The sequence below is a fragment of the Apteryx mantelli genome, chromosome 1 (assembly GCF_036417845.1).
Source record: "Apteryx mantelli isolate bAptMan1 chromosome 1, bAptMan1.hap1, whole genome shotgun sequence".
NCBI classification, from domain to species: Eukaryota; Metazoa; Chordata; class Aves; order Apterygiformes; family Apterygidae; genus Apteryx; species Apteryx mantelli.
Window position 1 is genome coordinate 142123914 of NC_089978.1, and position 20482 is coordinate 142144395.

Consider the following 20482-nt stretch of genomic DNA (forward strand, 5'->3'; position numbering starts at 1 on the left):
ACATGCACAGCAAACGCTGTTTCATACACAAGTCCTTTCAATTCACATTCTCTCAATTCTTCCTGTCATACCTGGGTCAACACAGCATCAAATAGTTTACAGGCTTCATTGCTAGTAGTGGAGAGGGTAAGTCCAGCATCCTGCCAGGCCTGCACAACAAACAAATATGAAACAGCTCATTTCACACATTGATTTTCCAGATTAAGCCAACAGATGTCAAAAAGTGATCATATCTTTAAATGTTCTTCAACCATGTTTAAAAAAAAATTAAGAAAAAGAAAAAGCTGGGAGGACAATGTGAACAGCTATGTAAACCTTTTATGAGGCTATAATTATATGGGAGAATCAATTAAATGGAGTTAGCAGGGGGAATTGTACTGGTGAAAGAGATGACAAATTTTAGAATGTAGATTTCAATGGGCTATGCACCTTGCAACTCCAGAACCATCCTTAATTCAATACAGTTCAATTTTTGGCTAGTCTCTCTGCTGCAGATACACCTCTTCTGAAGTAGTAACACGGTAAAATAAAACCCTGCTTTGCTCTTTATGAAATCAATACCCCAAGTCACACACAGGCCAAATAACCTGCCAGAGTAAATCCACCAAGTCACTGGATTTAAGCCAGCAAATAACTGGACCACAGACTTGTGCACAGTCCTTATGTAAAGGAAAACATGGACATTTGATAAAGCTAAAATGCAATATAGAATCAGGCTGTCACAGTTTCTTAACAAGTTATATAACACTGACTGAGATGTCACATCTACAATCAAACTGCTGGAAGATTCAAAGAACTTATTTTACTAGGTGGGTGGTAGATGTGCTCTTTACCAACAGTGGAATTAGCTGTAGCAAATTAGTTCAAGGCAGTCTTTAAGAGTGCTCTTATAAGTATCTCAGGAAACAAATGAAAAATCCAATGACTATTCCAAAATGCCTAACTTATTCATACGACTGCCTAAGCAAATAGGAATGTAAACACTAACTGCCTGCAGGCTATTTTCTTACACAGGATGGCTGCACAACCAGAAAGCCTGTCATTTCACAAATGTGGGTGCTTCCCTTCAGAACTTATTAACATTCTTTTAGTATAGTTTTTGCATATTCCAACTAATCACTCTCCATTCAATGTTCCTATACTGAACCCATTACTGCCTTTAAGTCTGCGGACACCTCAAGCACAGACTTACATTTAGCACACCATATCCCTGTCTAAGCATATAAACATTTGAAGAGCTACACCAATCACTACAGGATCATTTTTATTCATTACATAGAACTTACAGGATATATATACAAAAAGACCTGGAGCAAGCTAATTCATACTCCTCTTAATGAGGGATTATTCCTTGTGTGTTCTGCAAGAATTTATCTAGTCTCATTTTACAGTTTAAATTATTTCCTGGTACTAATGACTCGACTGTCAAAAATTTTAAGTAACAAGGCAAAGACATCTATTTTAATAGTATTCTAAAACTTTCTCACTGTGATTGGATTAAAGGCTCACATGCCAGCTTTTAAGTACATGAGTGTTCAAATTACAAACTTAAAAGACTACACCAGAATATAAAGTTACATATTTTCTTTAAAAAAAAAAAATCATACTGCATTCAGAAATGGGGAAAGGAGGAAAGTGAAAAGGGTTAGGCCTGCTACTTATAAGCTACCTTTCATGAAGCCCTGCAAAATAGACCATGAACCACAGGCTGAAAATCACTAGTTTGCATAAACAATTTCTATGCGAAGTTGTTCTTTGTGCCACTGCCCGTCTAGCACAACAGTTGGAAGTACTTTCTGAGTGGAATATGTTACCCCATTTTGAGGAGATTTGTAATATTAAGAATTGTATGAATGAAGTAGGAATGAAAATGTCTGTGTGTGAGCATCAGAAAAAATAACAAAACAAAGCTTAACAAAAAAGGCCTGTCTTGATAACTAAGGACATTCTTTCCAGTTAATCAAATTGAGGAAGGTGTTGTTTCTATTGAGCCTAGAAAGCCTGGGCTCTGATAAGGCCACAGCACAGATAAATCAGCAGATCCTCACTCTGACAACAGGAGGATTACAGCAAGGTTGAATTGTTTCATATATGCCATTACTTCTCCTGTTAGCCCACCAGGAAAACAGACTCTAGGAAAGAACCCCTCCATAACAACTGTTGACTCCTAAAGGATATAAAAGATATGCCCGAGACCTACTTTGTTGCTGCCAATTGAGAACCTAAGAGCCATGATGTGGATGGAGGAGCCAGGACCTCTTGTCCTCTGTGTCTCACCCAAGTGACTCTCACCAGACTATCTGGACACTACTTGGTCTTGGTGCTTGCTTGGTGCATACACGGGTGTGAGATTCTGAGTGAATGAAATCTGTGACAGAATGAAGTGTTCGTAGGTAGAAATCAGCTTGAGATTTTGTAAAACAAGTATCACTGCCGCTTTGCATGAAGTCTGGCATTGAGTTTTGTTGCACTGATTTCCTGCAACCTTACTGTTTAACTCTAGAGCAGACTGTTCTTTGTGATATTTCCTGGGGGAGAGTGCCACTGCCCTGACCTTTAATCCTGCTTTTGGGCAAGGCTAAAGACTTGCCCTTTTTCCTGCTTTCAGATGAGAGTTTAGTACCAGGATATGGTGATTTTTTATTCAGCCCCAGCTGGCTCTCGGGAACCTCTGCTTCTTCTGGGTTGCTCTTCGCATACCCGCTACCACTCAAGCGGTAGTTTCCAGAGTTCTGGAGTTCACCAGACTATGACACCCCCAGAAGTTCTTGAGAACGTTAGCCTCCTGTCCTGACTAACTTTCTTATAAGTCAGCAGGAATCATGCTGGCCCCTCCTTGGACCTCTCAGTATTTTCTGATGAAGGGCCTCATTAACAGAACTTCTTCCAAATTAAAATATTCCTCTCTTTTTTTAACTGGTAACATGACAGCACTCTTTGAGTCAGCTCAGACTTCCTGAGGAAGCCACATCTGGAGTATCTCTAACACAACGGACTACTCTCTGTAAGTGTTAAATTTTGAAAATGCCACAGTTTGAACAAGCCACAGCCTTGGGTAAGAAATTAAAATAAATAAATAGATAGATAAAATAAAGGGGGAGAGAGAAAGAGAACGAACTGCACTGGGAAGGATAATTTGAAACCTTAGAGCTGGAAAGGAGAACAGCAAATAGGACATGTAAGCAACTGGTAAGCAAACAGTGCCTCAGCTGCATTTTAAGATCCTAACAGCACCCTCGGCTCACCTCAGCCTTACTCTCTGGGTAAGGTTATGGGGAGAATAAATTGGGGTGGACGTTAAAGGCTCCCTCCGCCCGCCCCCGCGGTGGCCCTCACCTTGCAGTCCCGCAGCAGCGCCATGACCCTGCTCCGCCAGGCCCGCAGCAGCCCGACCGTCTCCAGCCCGGAGGAGGAGGAAGAGGAGGAGGAGGAGGAGGAGGGGAGGGCCCGGCGCGCCAACGGCCGGCGGCGGGGCGTTGGGGCGGCGCCCAGCTCGTCGGCGGCGGGCACCTCCTCTCCCGGGCCCCGCGGGGGGGGGCAGCGAGGCGGCCAGGCGGCCGGCCGGCACCCCCGGCCCGCGCGGCCCTTTCCCCCTCTGCCGCCCAGCTCCGGCCCTCGGCTTGAGCGGCGGGGACGTGGGCAGGGTTGGGGGGTTGTGAAGCCAGGTTTGGGGGGTTGTTTTGTTTCCGAGTGGGGGGTTGATAGAACAAGCCTGACAACCCCCTGCCTCAAAGGGGATGGGAAGCCGGGCTGTAGCCGTGACGCTGCCACGAGCGACCTGGCTGGGTGACTGCCCCGGGACCCGAGGTGCCCATCACACCGGGCAGTGGGCCCTGGGGGCACAGCTGGTGCCCTGCAACGGTTGGAGCGGCCAGGAACAGCCAGGGTTTTCCTCTTTAAGCCCTTTTTTAGGTCGCCACACAACACCAGGGCCTGCGCTCCCTCTTCTCCTCCTTGGGCTGCTTAGCTGCTGCCCCCCAGGCTCAGGAGATGCTGCTCCCCTTTTCCAGCCACCGCCCCTGCTGGTCACCTGCTTGGGCCCTCACGGACATGTCTCACAACAGTGGGACAACAAGCACTGGATCTCCTGCTTATGGAACAGCACCATGAAGCTGCATTACCAGCCAGACCCAGGAGGGAGACCCAAGGCAGAGGTGCAGCCGCAGCCCCCACCACATTGCTTCTGGTACCTGAACTCAGCCTGGGTGAAGAACACCTCTCACTGGTCAGGGCAGGTCATACTGGAGGCAGGCCTCCTTCCAGGAAGCACTCCAGCACCCACAGCCTCCAGCTTCATTACAGTGCAATGCTCATCAGCTTCATGTGCTGCACCTGAGTGCCTTCATCACAACTTGAGCATTGAGATGTCTAGGCAGGATATGCGTCTGTTTGTACTTTGGCCACAGATTCACCTGATCCATACATGGCAGCCAGTAGAGCTGGGCTGGTGTGCACGCCTCAAGAGTGCAAACTGGCAGTACCGTTTCAGCAGCCACGGAGGCAACCCATCTGCCCTTCTCATTCCCAGCAATGAGCACAAAGACACACTACCACCCTCTGTTTACCCAAGGGCCGAGTTGCAACAGGCTTGTGCTACCTACTACAACTACCGTTTGACTGTACGCTACAGACACCATGGGCTCTATGTAGCTTCAGTCAGCATTGAGCAGATGCCTCAGATAAGCCTCAACCTCTCTCTCAAAGTAGAGCCTAACTTGCTGCATGTCCTCAGTATCAGCTCCAAGCTCCTTAGTGTTCCTCAACAGCCCCTTAACCTCTCCTGGAGTCTTCAGCCCCTTGCACTTAGGACACTGGCCTACAGGCTGGTGGACACACAGGGTATAGGAGGTTGGTTCAGTTCCTACAGTTCTTTTACCTTGCAGAGCAACTTCTGTGCTGTACCCACTCTTCAGAGGCTTGGTGAGATGGTGGTGGCCAGCCTCTACTTTCATGTTGATGGAAAGAGATTCAAAGAATTGACAGGAGAATTACATCTGTTCAATGGTACACTGGGCCTAGCTGCAGGTGGAGAAACTCCTGCCTATGTCAACCTTCACCCTGGCAAAACCAAGAGAGGCACTTACATTTTCAGATACAACCATGGAACTTTTTATACAACCAAAGAAAACAACAGCAGTATTGCCACAGATGGCTCTAACACACACTATGTATTCTACCAGCACCAGGAGTTTTCCTACTTATTCTCCGTTGAGTTTGTGAAGTTTCATTGGTATAAGTTCAATATCTACCTTTACATGAATCAGAAAAGGGCTCTGTTTAGGTCTCTGGTAGACAGAGATCTTGAAGTCCACATTTTCAACAGTAGTCCTTCATTTCTGCAGAGCTTTGTTTATTTAGTGTGGTTTATTCCTGTACAACATCCTATGCTACAATGTGAGTGGACCTTCAATCTGCAGCTATTTGGAACAAAAAGAGACCATCTTATTCAGAATAACACTTATACATACAATGATCACGTAAGAAATGCCACACGTTTTGTCCGTCGCTCTGTTTTACCTTTTGATCCTGAGAAATACGCAGGGTTTGTGGCAAAAGTGAATTGTACCAGGAATGGACTTACACCTGCTCTTTTACGAGTCAGAGTCAATAATTATGCTTCAAAAACCATAGAACCATTGGTGGCTTGTCAGAAAAAGCCCTGTCGGATAGACATGGTTTGGATTCAGAGACCTACTCTTCATACCTCTCTCTTACGTCATAAAAAGGGGGCATCTTTTTACCTGTTTGTCAGACTGCTAGTAGACTGCAATGTAGGTATAACTATTAGGCCTTTGTGGCGAATCTATCCTGTTGAGGACACAAAAGCCATTCCAGACTGGTCAAGACCTATAAACTCATCTATGATGTATGGTGTAAATACCATACGCATAACTGTTCCCAGTTCTACTTTAGATTATGGGTTGTATCTGTTTTATTTCTCTGTCACAATAACTCCAGTTTGGACCAAAACAGTTCTCAAGGGCTCAGATAAAATTCATATTCAGATTGACAGAACTGATCTAGTTGCAAATATTGCAGCAGGCACGTTCCGAACAGTGGGTTTTTCTGATAGGTGGACTCTTGATGGCTCTTCATCCTCTGATCCTGATTCAGTGGAAGGACTAAAGGGAATCAGGTTTACCTGGTACTGCACTAAAAGGTTATCAGACTACACAAACATGAAATTGAGTGTAGGAAAGAAATGTCATCCAGCCCAGAGAGATTTGAAATGGTTAACATCTTCAGGCCCAGTTCAGGCAGTAGCACCAGAAACCCTCCGAGGAAACACTATATATTACTTTCGTCTAGTGATTCGAAAAGATACAAGACAGAGTTATGCTGACCAAACTGTACATGTGAAGCCTGGATCCCCACCTATTCTGAATGTGGTATGCATTGAAAACTGTGGTAAAACTGTAATCCCAACAGAAAGACTTACGTTATCTGGAAAATGCCTAAACTGTAGAACAAGCAGCCAACCAGTCTATCACTGGTCCCTTTTTTCTACAGAAGAAAATTCTACAGAAATTAGATTTGATTGGTCTTCCAGAACCTCAACAGGGAGGTCTGGGGCTTACCTATCTGTACATGCTCTGAGTTTTATGAATACTGCATATCAATCATATGTACTTCTATTAAAAGTAACTACTTGGGATGGTAGGTCATCAATCTACAGATACTCATTTAAAATAAATTCTGCTCCAAGGGCTGGAAAGTGTACCATCAAGCCACACTGGGGTACCGCATTTGTGACAAAATTTGTTGTTCGATGCAGTGGATTTTCTGATAGCAATTTACCTCTGACCTATAAAGTAATAGTAGCTTCTGAGGTACCAAAAACTACCAAAATAAATTCTTTAGAGGAAAATACATTTGGCACAATTCTATATTTTGGTTATCAGCCTGAAACTCCTCCATCTTTTCTCCCAGTTGGAGTACCCTCTCAGAAGTATACTTTGACAATTTATGTTCAAGTCTGTGATTCTCTTGGGGCATTTACCCAAGTGAGTTTATACGTAAAAGTGCAGAACCCAGTTGAAAGTCGACCACCAGCTATTGTGTTTCACGAACTACTTGCCTCAGTAAGTGGATCAAGTGCACCAATGACATCTTATCTCCAAACTGGAGATTATTTTAATGCAGGATATTTGGTTTATATTGCAGCCTCAGTCTTAAATTATATTAAAGCTGCACCAACTCTCCAAATATCTAAGGCTCAGCTTCGGGAAAGCCTTATCAAAACAGCCCTGAAGATTTCAACTGAGAGCATAATAGAAATTAATCAAGTAGTTGCTGCTATTTTTCAAGTCACAGAGGAAGCTGATGAAATAAGTATTAGATCACAGGAGCTTGTCATTAGGAAACTGAACGAAGTAACTGAAGTGCTGAAAATACAAAGGAATGAGAGCCATTGGTCCAAACAAACAGAAATTCAGACCAGCGGAATACTAAGATGCTTATCCAACATCCTGAGAGCTTCTCTTTTACATCGTAGGAATGTCAACGTAGATGGAATTAAACAAGTTTTCTTCATCATGGAAAATTTAACCGACGTAGTTTTCCAGGGAAAAGTCCCTGGAGAAATGGAAACTGTAATGGAAACAAAAAACTGGAATATCACTTTGAACAAAAATGAAAACTGGAATGTTACAAATGCTTTCTCTACCATAAAAAAATGCAAGAATTGTTTTTATCCAAAGCTAAAAAAAGAGAATTCTTCAGAATTGCCCAGTGATGCTGTGATTTCCACTACCCTTTATGAGTTTGATGAGAACCCTTTCCCTTGGTTAGGGTATACATCAGAAATCGCAACAACGGTGTTGGGATTCAAAATGACAGAGACCAAGGCTAATGGGGATCTAGTAGGGATCATGCCTGAAGGGGCAGACATTATTATTGCTAGGAAATATATGGACTCTTCAACTTTTCAGTTAGCAATAGGGCCTGATAAAACACAACATTACACAACTGGAGGATTTAGTGTTGAAGTGAAGAAAAATACAAAGGAGGTATATATCCAGATTGTGACCAAACTTAAAGTTACTTTCAAGGTGTTAGTGTTCCCAAGTGCTAATGTCACTCATGCTTCTCCTATAGCCTCTTTTTCTGCATTTCACCACATGTCAACAGTTGCAAGCAAAAATACTCCATCTAATACTGAATGTAACATTAAGGCTCCTTACGTTATCTGCCTCCCAAAGTCATTGCTGAGAATCACAGCCCAAGAAAGTGGTACTGATAGTACTGGAAGTCATAATATCTCTATCATCTTGCTGTCACGCTATGTTGTAAGGTATCAAAATACGAGACTGGTAAGCATATCCATTTTTAGTGATCAGTGCTTATTTCTGGATGGAGGTCGAAGTCACTGGAAAGAAGACACCTGCAGGCTTGGCTCTTTTACCAATTGGCAAAGGGTGCATTGCGTCTGCAATATGAAGCAGAGTCCCAGAAGACTGTTAAAACACACTGCGTCAAACACATCCACTTTCAGCATCAGGTTCCTGGCAGCCAAAGTAATAGTTACCCCCAACACCGTGGATCTGGAAAAATCCTTGATAGCGGACATACCTAAAAACCCTGTGACCCTTTTAACAGTGGTGTGTATTTTTTTCGTCTACTTGCTTCTGGCCCTCTGGGCTGTGAAAAAAGACAGGGCTGATAGAGTCAGCAAAGACAAGATTATCGTTCTGCCAGACAACGACCCCTTTGATAAAGCGTGCTTTTTGGTTACTTTATACACAGGCAGTCGCTTGGGAGCTGGAACCAACGCAGATGTTTTTCTTCAACTCATTGGTCAGGATGGCACAAGTGATGTCCATTGTTTACAGCACCCACATTTTCCATCTTTCCGTCAGGGAAGCACTGATACTTTTTTGTTAACTACTAAGAGAGATTTAGGAGACATTTGTTCCTTGAGGGTCCGGCACAATAACAAAGGCCCTTCTCCAAGCTGGTTCTTAAGCAGAGTCAAAGTTGAAAATATGTACACTAAGAAGATCTGGTTCTTTATTTGCAGAAAATGGCTCGCTCTTGACAAGGATGATCACTTACTAGAAAGGACATTTACTGTCATGAATCCAAAAGCATCTCTGTCCAGAATCGACTATTTTTTGATTAATCTTGCTGAAAACCTGATAGATGGTCATCTCTGGTTCTCGATTTTTGCTCATATTGTCACTGGCACTTTCAGTAGGCTCCAAAGGTTATCATGTTGTTTAGCAATATTATTATTAAACCTGCTTGTTAACATTATGTTCTTTAATGCTGGCAAGAGTGAAGAATCTCCACCACACCTGAGGTATTTGAGATCAATAGCAGTAGGAGTTGAAAGTGCTTTGGTTACCATACCTGTACAAATGATTATAATTGCCTTCTTTAGGTATTCCAGGAAGAAACCTTCTTCCTCAGGTGTGACTCAGAAGCACCCAAAGGAAAGTCCATCCCTCATGTCTGAAAATCTTGGGAACTGGAAGGAACACTTACAAAAATGGTACCTTTCAGAAACTTCAGCACGATCCAGGAATACTAGTCCGTTGGGGAACTTTCCTGGTGCTAGCAATTCACAGAGCTTCCAGAATTACGGAAAGATAATAAACCAAGGAACTCCCCAAAACTGGAGTAACTGCACAATTTCCGAAAGAGATGCAAATGTAATTGCAGCAGAGGAGGAGACAAGAACAAATGATGTTCCAAAGGCTAAGGCCTGGCAGCGAAGACAACCATCAAATTCCAATTTTAGTAATAATAATGCATTAGAAGGGGACAACTTGCAGAGAGAAGAGAAACCACTAAGCATCATCTCCAGGCCCTTTCGCAAGAGACCACGCATAGTTTTTTGTTGGTGGTGCGTCTATGCCTCATGGGTATTAATTACAGCTGTAACTGGGCTATCATCATTATTCATTGTATTATATGGTTTGTCTTATGGCTATCAGACTTCACTAGAGTGGCTTTTAGCATCTGCAATCTCCTTTTTTGAGAATGTGTTTCTTCTTCAACCCCTAAAAATAATTTTTTTCTCAGCTGTGAGTACAATCACTCCAAAATACTGTGAAAACATCACATGGTTAACTCAGGAAAATTATTCTGAAATTAAGTTGGATAAAGCAACTATGAATGCAGATGAGATGAGAGAGATGCACTGTAAACTTGTTAAAGTCAGAGGCAGTAAGCAGTATAAGCCTTTAGAAGCTGATGAAATTGCAATCGTGTTGAAAAAGGCAAAAATTAAAAACAAAGCTCTTGTTTTTCTAAAAGATATCATCAGTCACCTTGTATTTTTAACACTTATATTAAATCTTGCCTATTCCACTGAGAACACCAGTAGTTTTTACTACAATCAATTTATTCATGATCAGTTCTCTCTCAGACTTTCCAGTGTACATAAGCTAGAACATATTTACATGTGGGTGAATGGTGTGTTCTTGCCTTTGATCCATAACGACATTCAGCCAACCTTTCTTTCTGATAGCTGGTCCAAAATCATTGGTTTGCCTAGGATGAGGCAAGTACGGGCTAAAGATACAGGGAAGAAATGTTTCCGTCCTCGCAGCTTTGTAAATAAATTTGTGATCAGTAAAAGCCACTGTCTTCACAAATATGGCAGTGACATCCAAGAGAAAGGTGACTATGCTGGCACTTGGACAAAGATTGCCAAGGAATATGTTTCCAAGGATGCCAGCAGTTACATTGGATTTACTTACCAGCCAAACAAGACTCCATGGGTGTATTACTCATACGGAGATTTGCACACATATGGACCAGCAGGATACACCTTTTACTTTTTCCCTGCAGAAGGAAGACGCAATTCAACGACAAGGCTGGATGTTTTACAAAAGAGCAATTGGCTTGATGAAAAGACATGGGCTGTGATCATTGAACTAACAACATTTAATCCAGATGTACATCTGTTTTGCTGCACCTCAGTCATATTTGAAGTTTCTTATTTTGGGGTCATAAACTCAAGCTTGTCAGTACATTCTTTTGCTCTCCCCATTTTTCATCAGCAAACTAAAGCTCAAATGGTTGTGTCTGTAATTGTCCTCGTCTTTCTCTTCATTTACATTGCAGATGAGCTTCACACCATAGGCAAAGAAAAGAAAGATTACATTAATAATATTTCCAACATAATCAACTTAGGTTTAAAATCAGTATTCTTCCTTTTTGTTTTTTTAAAGGTCACAAAGTTTAAGATGGGAGCAGATATTGTGAAATTTTACTTACTTCATCCAAATGATTTCATTCATTTTCATGCAGTTTCTCATTTGGATCAGATTTTAAGGATTACTATGGGTTTTTTAGCATTTTTTACAGTTTTGAAAACTCTAAGATATTCCCGATTTTTTTATGATGTGCGCCTGGCACAAAGATCAATCTTGGCAGCTCTTCCTGGAATCTCCTCCATGGCCCTTGTGGTGGTGGTGTACTTCTTTGTATTTATGGCTTTTGGCTACCTTGTATTTGGACAGCATGAATGGAATTACAATAATATGATTCGCTCAGCTCAGACTGTATTCTCTTACTGTGTCTCAGCTTTCAGAGACACTGCGTTTTTATCCAACAGGTTGCTGGGTGGTCTTTTCTTAGCCTCTTTCATGTTGGTGATGATCTGTGTCTTGATCAATCTATTCCAAGCTGTTATTTTATCAGCTTATGAAGATATGAAACAACCTGTATATGAAGAACCATCTGATGAAGCAGAAGTGGTTACTTTTCTAATTAAAAGGCTCAGAAAGATGTGGTATCTTCTGATCCATAAAACACCCAAAACAGGCGACCCAGATCTTCTTCACAATATATTCTATGGGCAGCCTCAGAGGAGATGTCACCGACATTTAGGGCTCAAGAACAGAAAAATAAATGGCAAAGAAATGGTTTATCTTGTCATATGAGTGAGGCAGGATTTTGTGTTCAGGACTAACTTTGTGATATTTATTTTTCAAATAAATGCTCATAAATGTTTACATTGATTAGCTATGTTTAATAAATTCTTAACACTCAGCCACTTGATTTTGATTGTGTTCAGATTTTCTCCAGAATGTTTTGCATCCACTTCAGTGGTACTTTACTGTCATGGGAACTGATACCTATTTTACATAGACAATAAATAAAGAATAAGCTCAGTAGACTATGAGTGGTAATCTTGCCTCTGGCTAAGAGCGTCTGAGCACATCTATACTAATAGAAGACTAAAAATGGCCAGAGATCTGAAAATGTTGATAAAACCTTTACTACTCAAAGCATAAAGAATAAAAAAAGATAGGATGATTTATTGTGGTTTGACCTGGCAATTAAAAATATAAGTTCTCAACACTACATTTACATTTGTATGCAATGACACTGATACAGTTTAACTTTTGGAAGTCATTAATATTAGACTATAAAATAGTATAAATAGTATAAAATACTATTATATAGCCTAAAAGTTTTCAGTAGAATGCTGTATTTTACAACTTTATCTGCATACTAGTCAGTATGTTACTCTCTATATGTGAAGACTATCCAATGTAAACAGATAGAGGCAAGAAGAAGAATTTGCTTTTATCTCATCAAATATAAAATAAATAGAAGTTACTCAGAAAAGTATCAGTCAGCTTCCTTTTCTGTCCACGTAATTTGTTTGCTTTACAAAATGGATATACAACAAAACACTTCATCCTCAAAGGTAATGATCTAGACTATCCCTACGTATTCATTTCTTGCACAGAATCCCTTTCTCCTTACTTGAATCTCTGTTATCCAAAGAAATTTTAGGTCCATATTTTGTTAGAAAAAGTGAGGGGCTTACTATAAGAACCTCTGACATTACATGTTCAGGTAACCAGCTAACAGAGGCAGCAAACAGATGCAGCAGTTTGCGCAGCAGTTCGCACAGAAGGGCGTGTGAAGGAACCTTCGTTTCTGTTCCCTGTGGTGTACGTTTCCTCAGGTATGGTTGTGACACGCCGCACAGCATGTTCCCCAGTGGCTGTTGGAGTTGCTGTGTCAGAGGCTGCGACCCAGACCGACCCTCTGACAGTAGATGCAGCTCTACAGGTCTCAGGCTGCAGGGAGTGCTTGGGACCTCTCCAGGAGGCCTGGGCTGGCAGTCAGCTCTCCTGCAGGAGGTGTGCTGCTGTTGACAAGCTGTGTTGTCAGGTAAGGGAGTTACGGGAGGAAGTCAGTAGGCTGCGCAGCATCCGGGAAGCGGAGCAAGAGATAGACAGGGTATTTTCGGAGACTGTGCAGCTTCGGGAGTCCCAACCCCCCGCAGCAGTGGAGTTGCCAGAGGGCTCTGTGCCGTGTGAAACGGTACATCATAACATCATAGAAGAAGGCTGGAAACTGGTCACTGCTCATGGGAGGAGAAAGGCTCCTACTCCTCCTGAAGACTTGCAGCTGAAGAACAGGTTTAGTGCCCTCCAGGATGAGGAGGAGATGGGCATGGCTGCAAGGGAAGTACCTGGAACAACAGACCCTGTGCCCTGCCGGAACGCCCGGAAAAAGCGGCGGGTGATTGTTGTGGGGGACTCCCTGCTGCAGGGGACGGAGGCATCTATCTGCCGACCAGACCTCATGTCTAGAGAGGTTTGTGGCCTGCCGGGGGCTCGTGTGAGAGATGTCATGCAAAGACTGCCTAGGCTCGTCCATGCTTCGGACTATTACCCACTGCTGCTCTTCCATGTGGGCGCCAATGACACCAAGGGCAAACTGGAGACCATCAAGCAGGATTTCAGAGCTCTGGGGATGGTGGTCAAGGGTCTGGGAGCCCAGGTCATCTTCTCCTCAATCCTGCCAGTGAGGGGGATGGATGAGAGGAGGAGGAGACGGACTTTCCAAGCTAATGACTGGCTGCGCCGCTGGTGTTGGCAACAGGGTTTTGGTTTCTACGACCATGGGACCCTGTTTGAAGATCGACAACTGATGGCGAGAGATGGGATCCACCTCACGAGGCGGGGCACGTGGGTCTTTGCCAACAGGTTGGCCAACCTGGTAAGGAGGGCTTTAAACTAGGAAAGATGGGGGAAGGGGAGAATTTTGGTGCCAGGGTAGCTGGCAAAAGACTGCTCAAGTCAGGATGCCTCCAACAGGTGAATGCAGCCAGGGAAGTGCGCATGGGATGTGGCTATGGAGGACCCTCTTTTACCCCTCCTGGGAAACCTGCATGCTTGATCACCTCCCTGAAATGCCTGTACACCAATGCATGCAGCATGGGGAACAAACAGGAAGAACTAGAGATCTGTGTGCGGTCGCAGGGCCATGATCTCATTGCCATTACAGAGACATGGTGGGATAGCTCACATGACTGGAGTGCTGTCATGGATGGCTACCTGCTTTTTAGGAAAGACAGGCCAGGAAAGCGAGGTGGTGGAGTTGCTCTTTATGTGAGAGAGCAACTGGAATGTATTGAGCTGTGCCTAGGGGTGGATGAAGAGCGAGTCGAGAGCTTATGGGGAAGGATTAAAGGGCAGGCTAGCATGGGTGACACTGTTGTGGGTGTTTACTACAGGCCACCTGATCAGGAAGAGGAAGTCGATGAGGCCTTCTACAGACAGCTGGAAGTAGCCTCACGATCCCAGGCCCTGGTTCTCATGGGGGACTTCAACCACCCTGATATCTGCTGAAGAGACAACACAGCTAGGCACAAACAGTCCTGGAGGTTCCTGCAGAGCATTGGTGACAACTTCTTGACACAGGTGGTGGAGGAGCCAACAAGGAGAGGTGTGCTGCTGGACTCGTACTAACAAACAAAGAAGGACTGGTGGAAGATGTGAAGGTCGGGGGCTGCCTTGGCTGCAGTGACCATGAGATGGTGGAGTTCAGGATCCTGCGAGGAGGCAGCAGGGCACCAAGTAGGATCGCAACCCTAGACTTCAGGAGAGCAAACTTTGGCCTCTTCAGGGACCTACTTGGAGGAATCCCATGGGTTAGGGCCCTAGAAGGAAGGGGGGTCCAAGAGAGCTGGTTAATATTCAAACATCACCTCCTCCAGGCTCAAGAGCAGTGCATCCCTATGAGTAGGAAGTCAAGCAAAGGAGGTAGGAGACCTGCATGGATGAGCAAGGAGCTCCTGGCAAAACTCAACCAGAAGAAGGAAGTATACAGAAAGTGGAAAGGGGGACAGGCCACTTGGGAGGAATATAGGAACGTTGTCAGAGTATGCAGGGATGCGACAAGGAAGGCTAAGGCCCGTTTGGAATTAAATCTGGATCGAGATGTCAAGGACAGCAAGAAGGGCTTCTTCAAATACATCAGTAGCAAGAGGAAGACTAGGGAAAATGTGGGCCCTTTGCTGAATGGGGTAGGTGCCCTGGTGACGAAGGATGCAGAGAAGGCAGAGTTACTGAATGCCTTCTTTGCTTCAGTCTTTACTGCTCAGGCCAACCCTCAGGAACCCCAGACCCTGGAGACAAGAGAGAAAGTCTGGAGAAAGGAAGCCTTCCCCTTGGTTGAGGAGGATGGGGTTAGAGATCATTTAAGCAAACTTGACACCCACAAATCCATGGGCCCTGATGGGATGCACCCACGAGTGCTGAGGGAGCTGGCGGATGTCATTGCTAAGCTACTCTCCGTCATCTTTGAAAGGTCATGGAGGACAGGAGAGGTGCCTGAGGACTGGAAGAAAGCCAATGTCACCCCAGTCTTCAAAAAGGGCAAGAAGGAGCACCCAGGGAACTACAGGCCAGTCAGGCTCACCTCCATCCCTCGAAAGGTGATGGAGCAGCTCGTCCTGGGGGCCATCTCTAAGGCTGTGGCGGACCAGAAGGCGAGCAGGAGTGGTCAGCGTGCCTTCCCCGAGGGGAAATGATGCTTAACCGATCTGATAGCCTTCTATGCTGGAATGACTGGCTGGGTAGATGAGGGGAGAGCAGTGGATGTTGTCGACCTAGACTTCAGCAAGGCTTTTGACACTGTCTCCCATAGCATCCTCATAGGTAAGCTCAGGAAGTGTGGGCTAGATGAGTGGACAGTGAGGTGGATTGAGAACTGGCTGAATGGCAGAGCTCAGAGGGTTGTGATCAGTGGCACAGAGTCTAGGTGGAGGCCTGTAGCTAGCGGTGTCCCCCAGGGGTCAGTCCTGGGTCCAGTCTTGTTCAACTTCTTCATCAATGACCTGGATGAAGGGACAGAGTGCACCCTCAGCAAGTTTGCTGATGAGACAAAACTGGGAGGAGTGGCTGATACGCCAGAGGGCTGTGCTGCCATTCAGAGAGACCTGGACAGGCTGGAGAGGTGGGCAGAGAGGAACCTCCTGAAGTTCAACAAAGGGAAGTGCAGGGTCCTGCACCTGGGGAGGAATAACCCCAGTCACCAGTACAGGTTGGGGGTTGACCTGCTGGAAAGCAGCTCTGCGGAGAAGGCCCTGGGAGTGCTGGTGGACACCAAGTTAAGCATGAGGCAGCAATGTGCCCTTGTGGCCAAGAAGGCCAATGGTCTCCTGGGGTGCATCAGGAAGAGTGTTGCCAGCAGGTGGAGGGAGGTGATTCTCCCCCTCTACTCAGCCCTGGTGAGGCCACATCTGGAGTACTGCATCCAGTTCTGGGCTCCCCAGTACAAGAGGGATGTGGCACTACTGGAGTGAGTCCAGCGAAGGGCTACAAAGATGATTAGGGGACTGGAGCATCTCTCTTACGAGGAAAGGCTGAGAGAGCTGGGCCTGTTTAGCCTGGAGAAGAGAAGGCTGAGAGGAGATCTTATCAACGTGTACAAGTATCTGAAGGGAGGGTGTCGAGAGGATGGGACCAGACTCTCTTCAGTGGTGCCGAGCGACAGGACGCGAGGCAACGGGCACAAACTGAAACACAGACGCTTCCATCTGAACATGAGGAAAAACTTTTTCACTGTGAGGGTGACAGAGCACTGGAACAGGTTGCCCAGAGAGGTTGTGGAGTCTCCTTCTCTGGAGATATTCAAAACACGCCTGGATGCAATCCTGTGCAATGTGCTCTAGGTGATCCTGCTTGAGCAGGGGTGTTGGACTAGATGATCTCCAGAGGTCCCTTCCAACCTCAGCGATTCTGTGATTCTGTAACATTTTGGATATTACATTTTGTGTTTCAACAAAGTGTAGAAACATTATTTTAATGAACTAATTTAGTGATTTTGAACATTCATCTTGCTGTATACATACCGAAGAAAATCAGACCTTGCTGGTCAGCTGGTAAATATAACTATTCCTTATTCATAAAATTGTGGGCATATTCCAGGCAATGTACTTCGAATGTAAATCATAGAAGGTAGATCACAGAGTAAATTGCCAGGTTTCCCCCCCACACACACAGTAAATGATGGACTGTGTTGATTTCTTAAGTGTTTTCAACTCAAGAGTTAACTGCATGGTAAAAATCATACAGTCCCTTAAAGTAGCTTCCTGATTTCCAGATTTTTTTCATCTTACAATTTTGTCACATATCGATATATTTGTGTTTTTTAATGTAGAATAGTCTTTGCTATGCAGTTGATTTCTCTGGAGCATTATGACTGATGCGTGTGTTCCACACCGGCAGTGGCACAGAGCAACAACGTCGGGCAGGTCTTTAACACCTCCTGCTTCAGAAGCGGGGAATGAAGGAAGGCACCTACCGACGCGGTGCGAGGCGCGGGCTGCTGCTGTTAGCACAGGCGCAGAGCGCCGCCTGCTGCCGCGGCCGTTGGGCGGCCGTTAGGGCTGGCGGCCGTTACGGCTCGCGCCTGACTGACTTGGCGGCTGCCTCCCCGTCTCCCTCACAGCAGGCTCGAAACACAGCCTGCCCTCACAGGCTTAGCCGTCCGGTGTCGAACAGCATTTTCCGGCCCTACTGCATTTTAGGAAATGGAAATTTGGGTATTACTCCTAAATTTTCTGGTCAGAATGGTTTTTGTGACTTAATGTACACGGCTTTATCCACAGTTGTTGAAGAAAGCTATAGGGGCAGGTTAATTGATGGATTTTTTTTTTACCCTGAAAGGCATAAAAGCCCATTACCAGAGTATACACTAATGCGAATAAACGTTTTGATTCCTGTATCATTTTAACAACCTTTCTTACCTGGCAGCTCATGAAACCAAATGCAAGTCGGTAAAGCCGAATGGTTTAACTCCTGACATTTGAAGCAGCCATGTCTACAGTGCAACTGCTCATCTTCCCCATCACTATTCTTGTATTAACCTTGTTTCTGCTCCATTTATTCAGAAATTTCTCTGTGACGAATGACCAGTGGCAAATATTTTTGCTATTGCTCGTGCTTTGTTTTTATTTCATTTTAACAGTTTCAGGCCTCGAGTGCAACGAAGAGCCTTTCCTCAATGCAGGCTACATAAGATGTGCCACTTGTTTTGGTGAGCCACATATTAACTAGGGCTCCCATTTATCCATGTCCTCCCTGCACGTCCCATGCTTTCCTGCACTCCCAGCACACACCACAGAAAGGTTCTCACACATGCCACATTTGCACTAGTAATTCTTCATGGTCTTGTATAGTTTTCACTCCTTCCCCCAAGTATGCGAACTTCTAGCTAAGGTTCAAATAAAGCCTCAAATAAAAGATTTGTTTGCAGTTCCAAAATTTTCTCACTCATTCCTTCCAACAAATACAAAAATCAATAGATGAAAGATCCTGAGAGAATAGCCTAGAACATACGAAGCACACAACCCAAAAGCGGCTGTACCTACTGCTGAAAACATAAAGGCCTGCCCATATAGCAGATGCAAATTTTATGAGCCAAGGAAGATTAATCAATAAACTTCATAAGGAAGACTGGAGGTGGCTGCATCATTCAGGGAAAGAGAGACTCTGCACAGCCTCTTTGTCCAAGTAAGCCCATAGTCCCATATAGGAAATAGTGTGTTGAGGAAAAAGAAAAAAACATAAAGGAGACCACAAAGCAAACACATCATAAACAATCCCTAGCGAAAGAGTGAACTCTCCAACAGGGATCAAACAGGACAGGAGAAAGAAGAGCAAAACCTGTTATATTGTACTGCTGCAGTTTTCCTCTGGGGAACCCCAGAGTGCAAAACCATTGGTAACCGGGACACCAGCACAATATTTTTTGAATGCTGTCAAATACCTCAGAGATGGCAACCCACCTGTAGATTTGTCCATACTAACTTGGTCTCTTTAAAATAGACTGATAGAAATAAAGGTCCCTGCATTTCTCCAGAAATGTGGGGAAACTTCTGGTGGTCTGACATTATGGTTCTTCACAGATTTCTAGAAAACTGGGCTGTCTTATCCACCCAGTGTGAGTCTGCAGCACAGTCTTCTCCAATTTGCCCCTGCTTATCTTCCACATCTAACAAGGCCACTCTCGATGTGGTCCCACAGAAAACTTTCTTCACTCTTTGCCTGAATATTCATATGACTTGTGAGCATCACACAAAAGCTGAGTATGGCAACCTGTGAGGTGTAATTCCAGAGCAATAACGGAGTTATACTGAACACATAAGAGTGCTATTAAATATTTTCCAGGCCATTTTTTTGGAAAGGTCTAAAGCAAGACAGTTTGTGAGGAAAGGCAGTATCTTTTTTAAGACCAAAGATCCAGTTTCAAAAAAAAGATGGACAAATTTGGGGGTACAAGCCTTTCTGCAGGTCTTAAAGTCTCCTGGGGTTAAGTGGCATAACTTTTGTTTTTCCTTCTGGCTCATTCTACATTGGGAAGGTTTTATAACTTCCTTGCTCAAAACTTAGAACTTGTCTAGAAGTGGGACTATTACTGCTAATAGATAACTACAGTATCCCTGGTTTAAAAAAAAAGAAAAAAAGATTTCTTAGCACTGCCTCATTACAGAACAGGGTTTGCTTATACTAATGGTGCATTGCATCTATATAGGTGGTTTAGACTAGCTTGTATTTTCCAAACCATTCAACTAGCCTGAAAAGTAAGTTTAACCAAATCCAGTTTTATGTGTCAGTTAAAAAAGTGGTTAGAAATCTGAGGCTAACTTAAATTCAGACTGCTTTTATGGTGACCTTACCATCCCTTCTGTATGCTGGCCTCTTTCCAGAAGCTCTATTCTATGGCAAGCAAATTGCTAACAAAAAAATAGAAAAACAATCTGTCACAGTTCATATAAAAATTCAATGAGTATGCCTTTGCTTCTGTAAGTACAGATAGAATATATAATAAATAGAATAAGAACCCTTAATAACTCTCTTGGAGAAGTCTTTAGCCAGTTTTAAACTTGCAGCTGTAACCCTCTCCTCTCTAGAGATGCCTGGAGATCATTCAAGCACTCCAGTCATGCCTAATTCTGTAAAGTTTCCTACATCCAGACTGGTTGGGGAATAACATTTTATTGGCTGTTTAGATGAACTGTTACCTGATTTGTTTCTGTTAGTCTTCACGTAGGACTTTAGGAGCTCTGGAAGTGAAGAACTTTTTCATGAATAATTATGATTTGTTCAACTTTGAGTTCACACTGAATATTACGTCAGCCTGTTTTCTATTTTGGGATGTAGGTGAGGCTGCGTAGCCCAACTTCAACCATTACAGCCAAAGGATAAAGAGGTGCTGT

The 20482-nt window shown here is 44.1% G+C and overlaps 2 protein-coding genes across 2 annotated transcripts in view; one reads left to right on the forward strand and one right to left on the reverse strand.

The window, feature by feature from the left end:
- Positions 1–3401, reverse strand: part of TTC38 (tetratricopeptide repeat domain 38) — a 24135-nt gene extending 20734 nt beyond the window's left edge. Inside the window, exons 1-2 of the mRNA XM_013948055.1 lie at positions 3337–3401; positions 72–149 (exon numbers count right to left, since the gene is read on the reverse strand). Coding sequence (XP_013803509.1) covers positions 72–149; positions 3337–3360 — 102 coding nt within the window. The 5' untranslated portion in view covers positions 3361–3401. The remainder of the gene's footprint in view (positions 1–71; positions 150–3336) is intronic.
- Positions 3359–11894, forward strand: PKDREJ (polycystin family receptor for egg jelly). Its single transcript, XM_067294427.1, has 2 exons — positions 3359–3461; positions 3913–11894. The coding sequence occupies exons 1-2, from the start codon at positions 3359–3361 to the stop codon at positions 11892–11894; spliced, it is 8085 nt and encodes a 2694-aa protein (XP_067150528.1).
- Positions 11895–20482: the final 8588 nt, after the last annotated feature.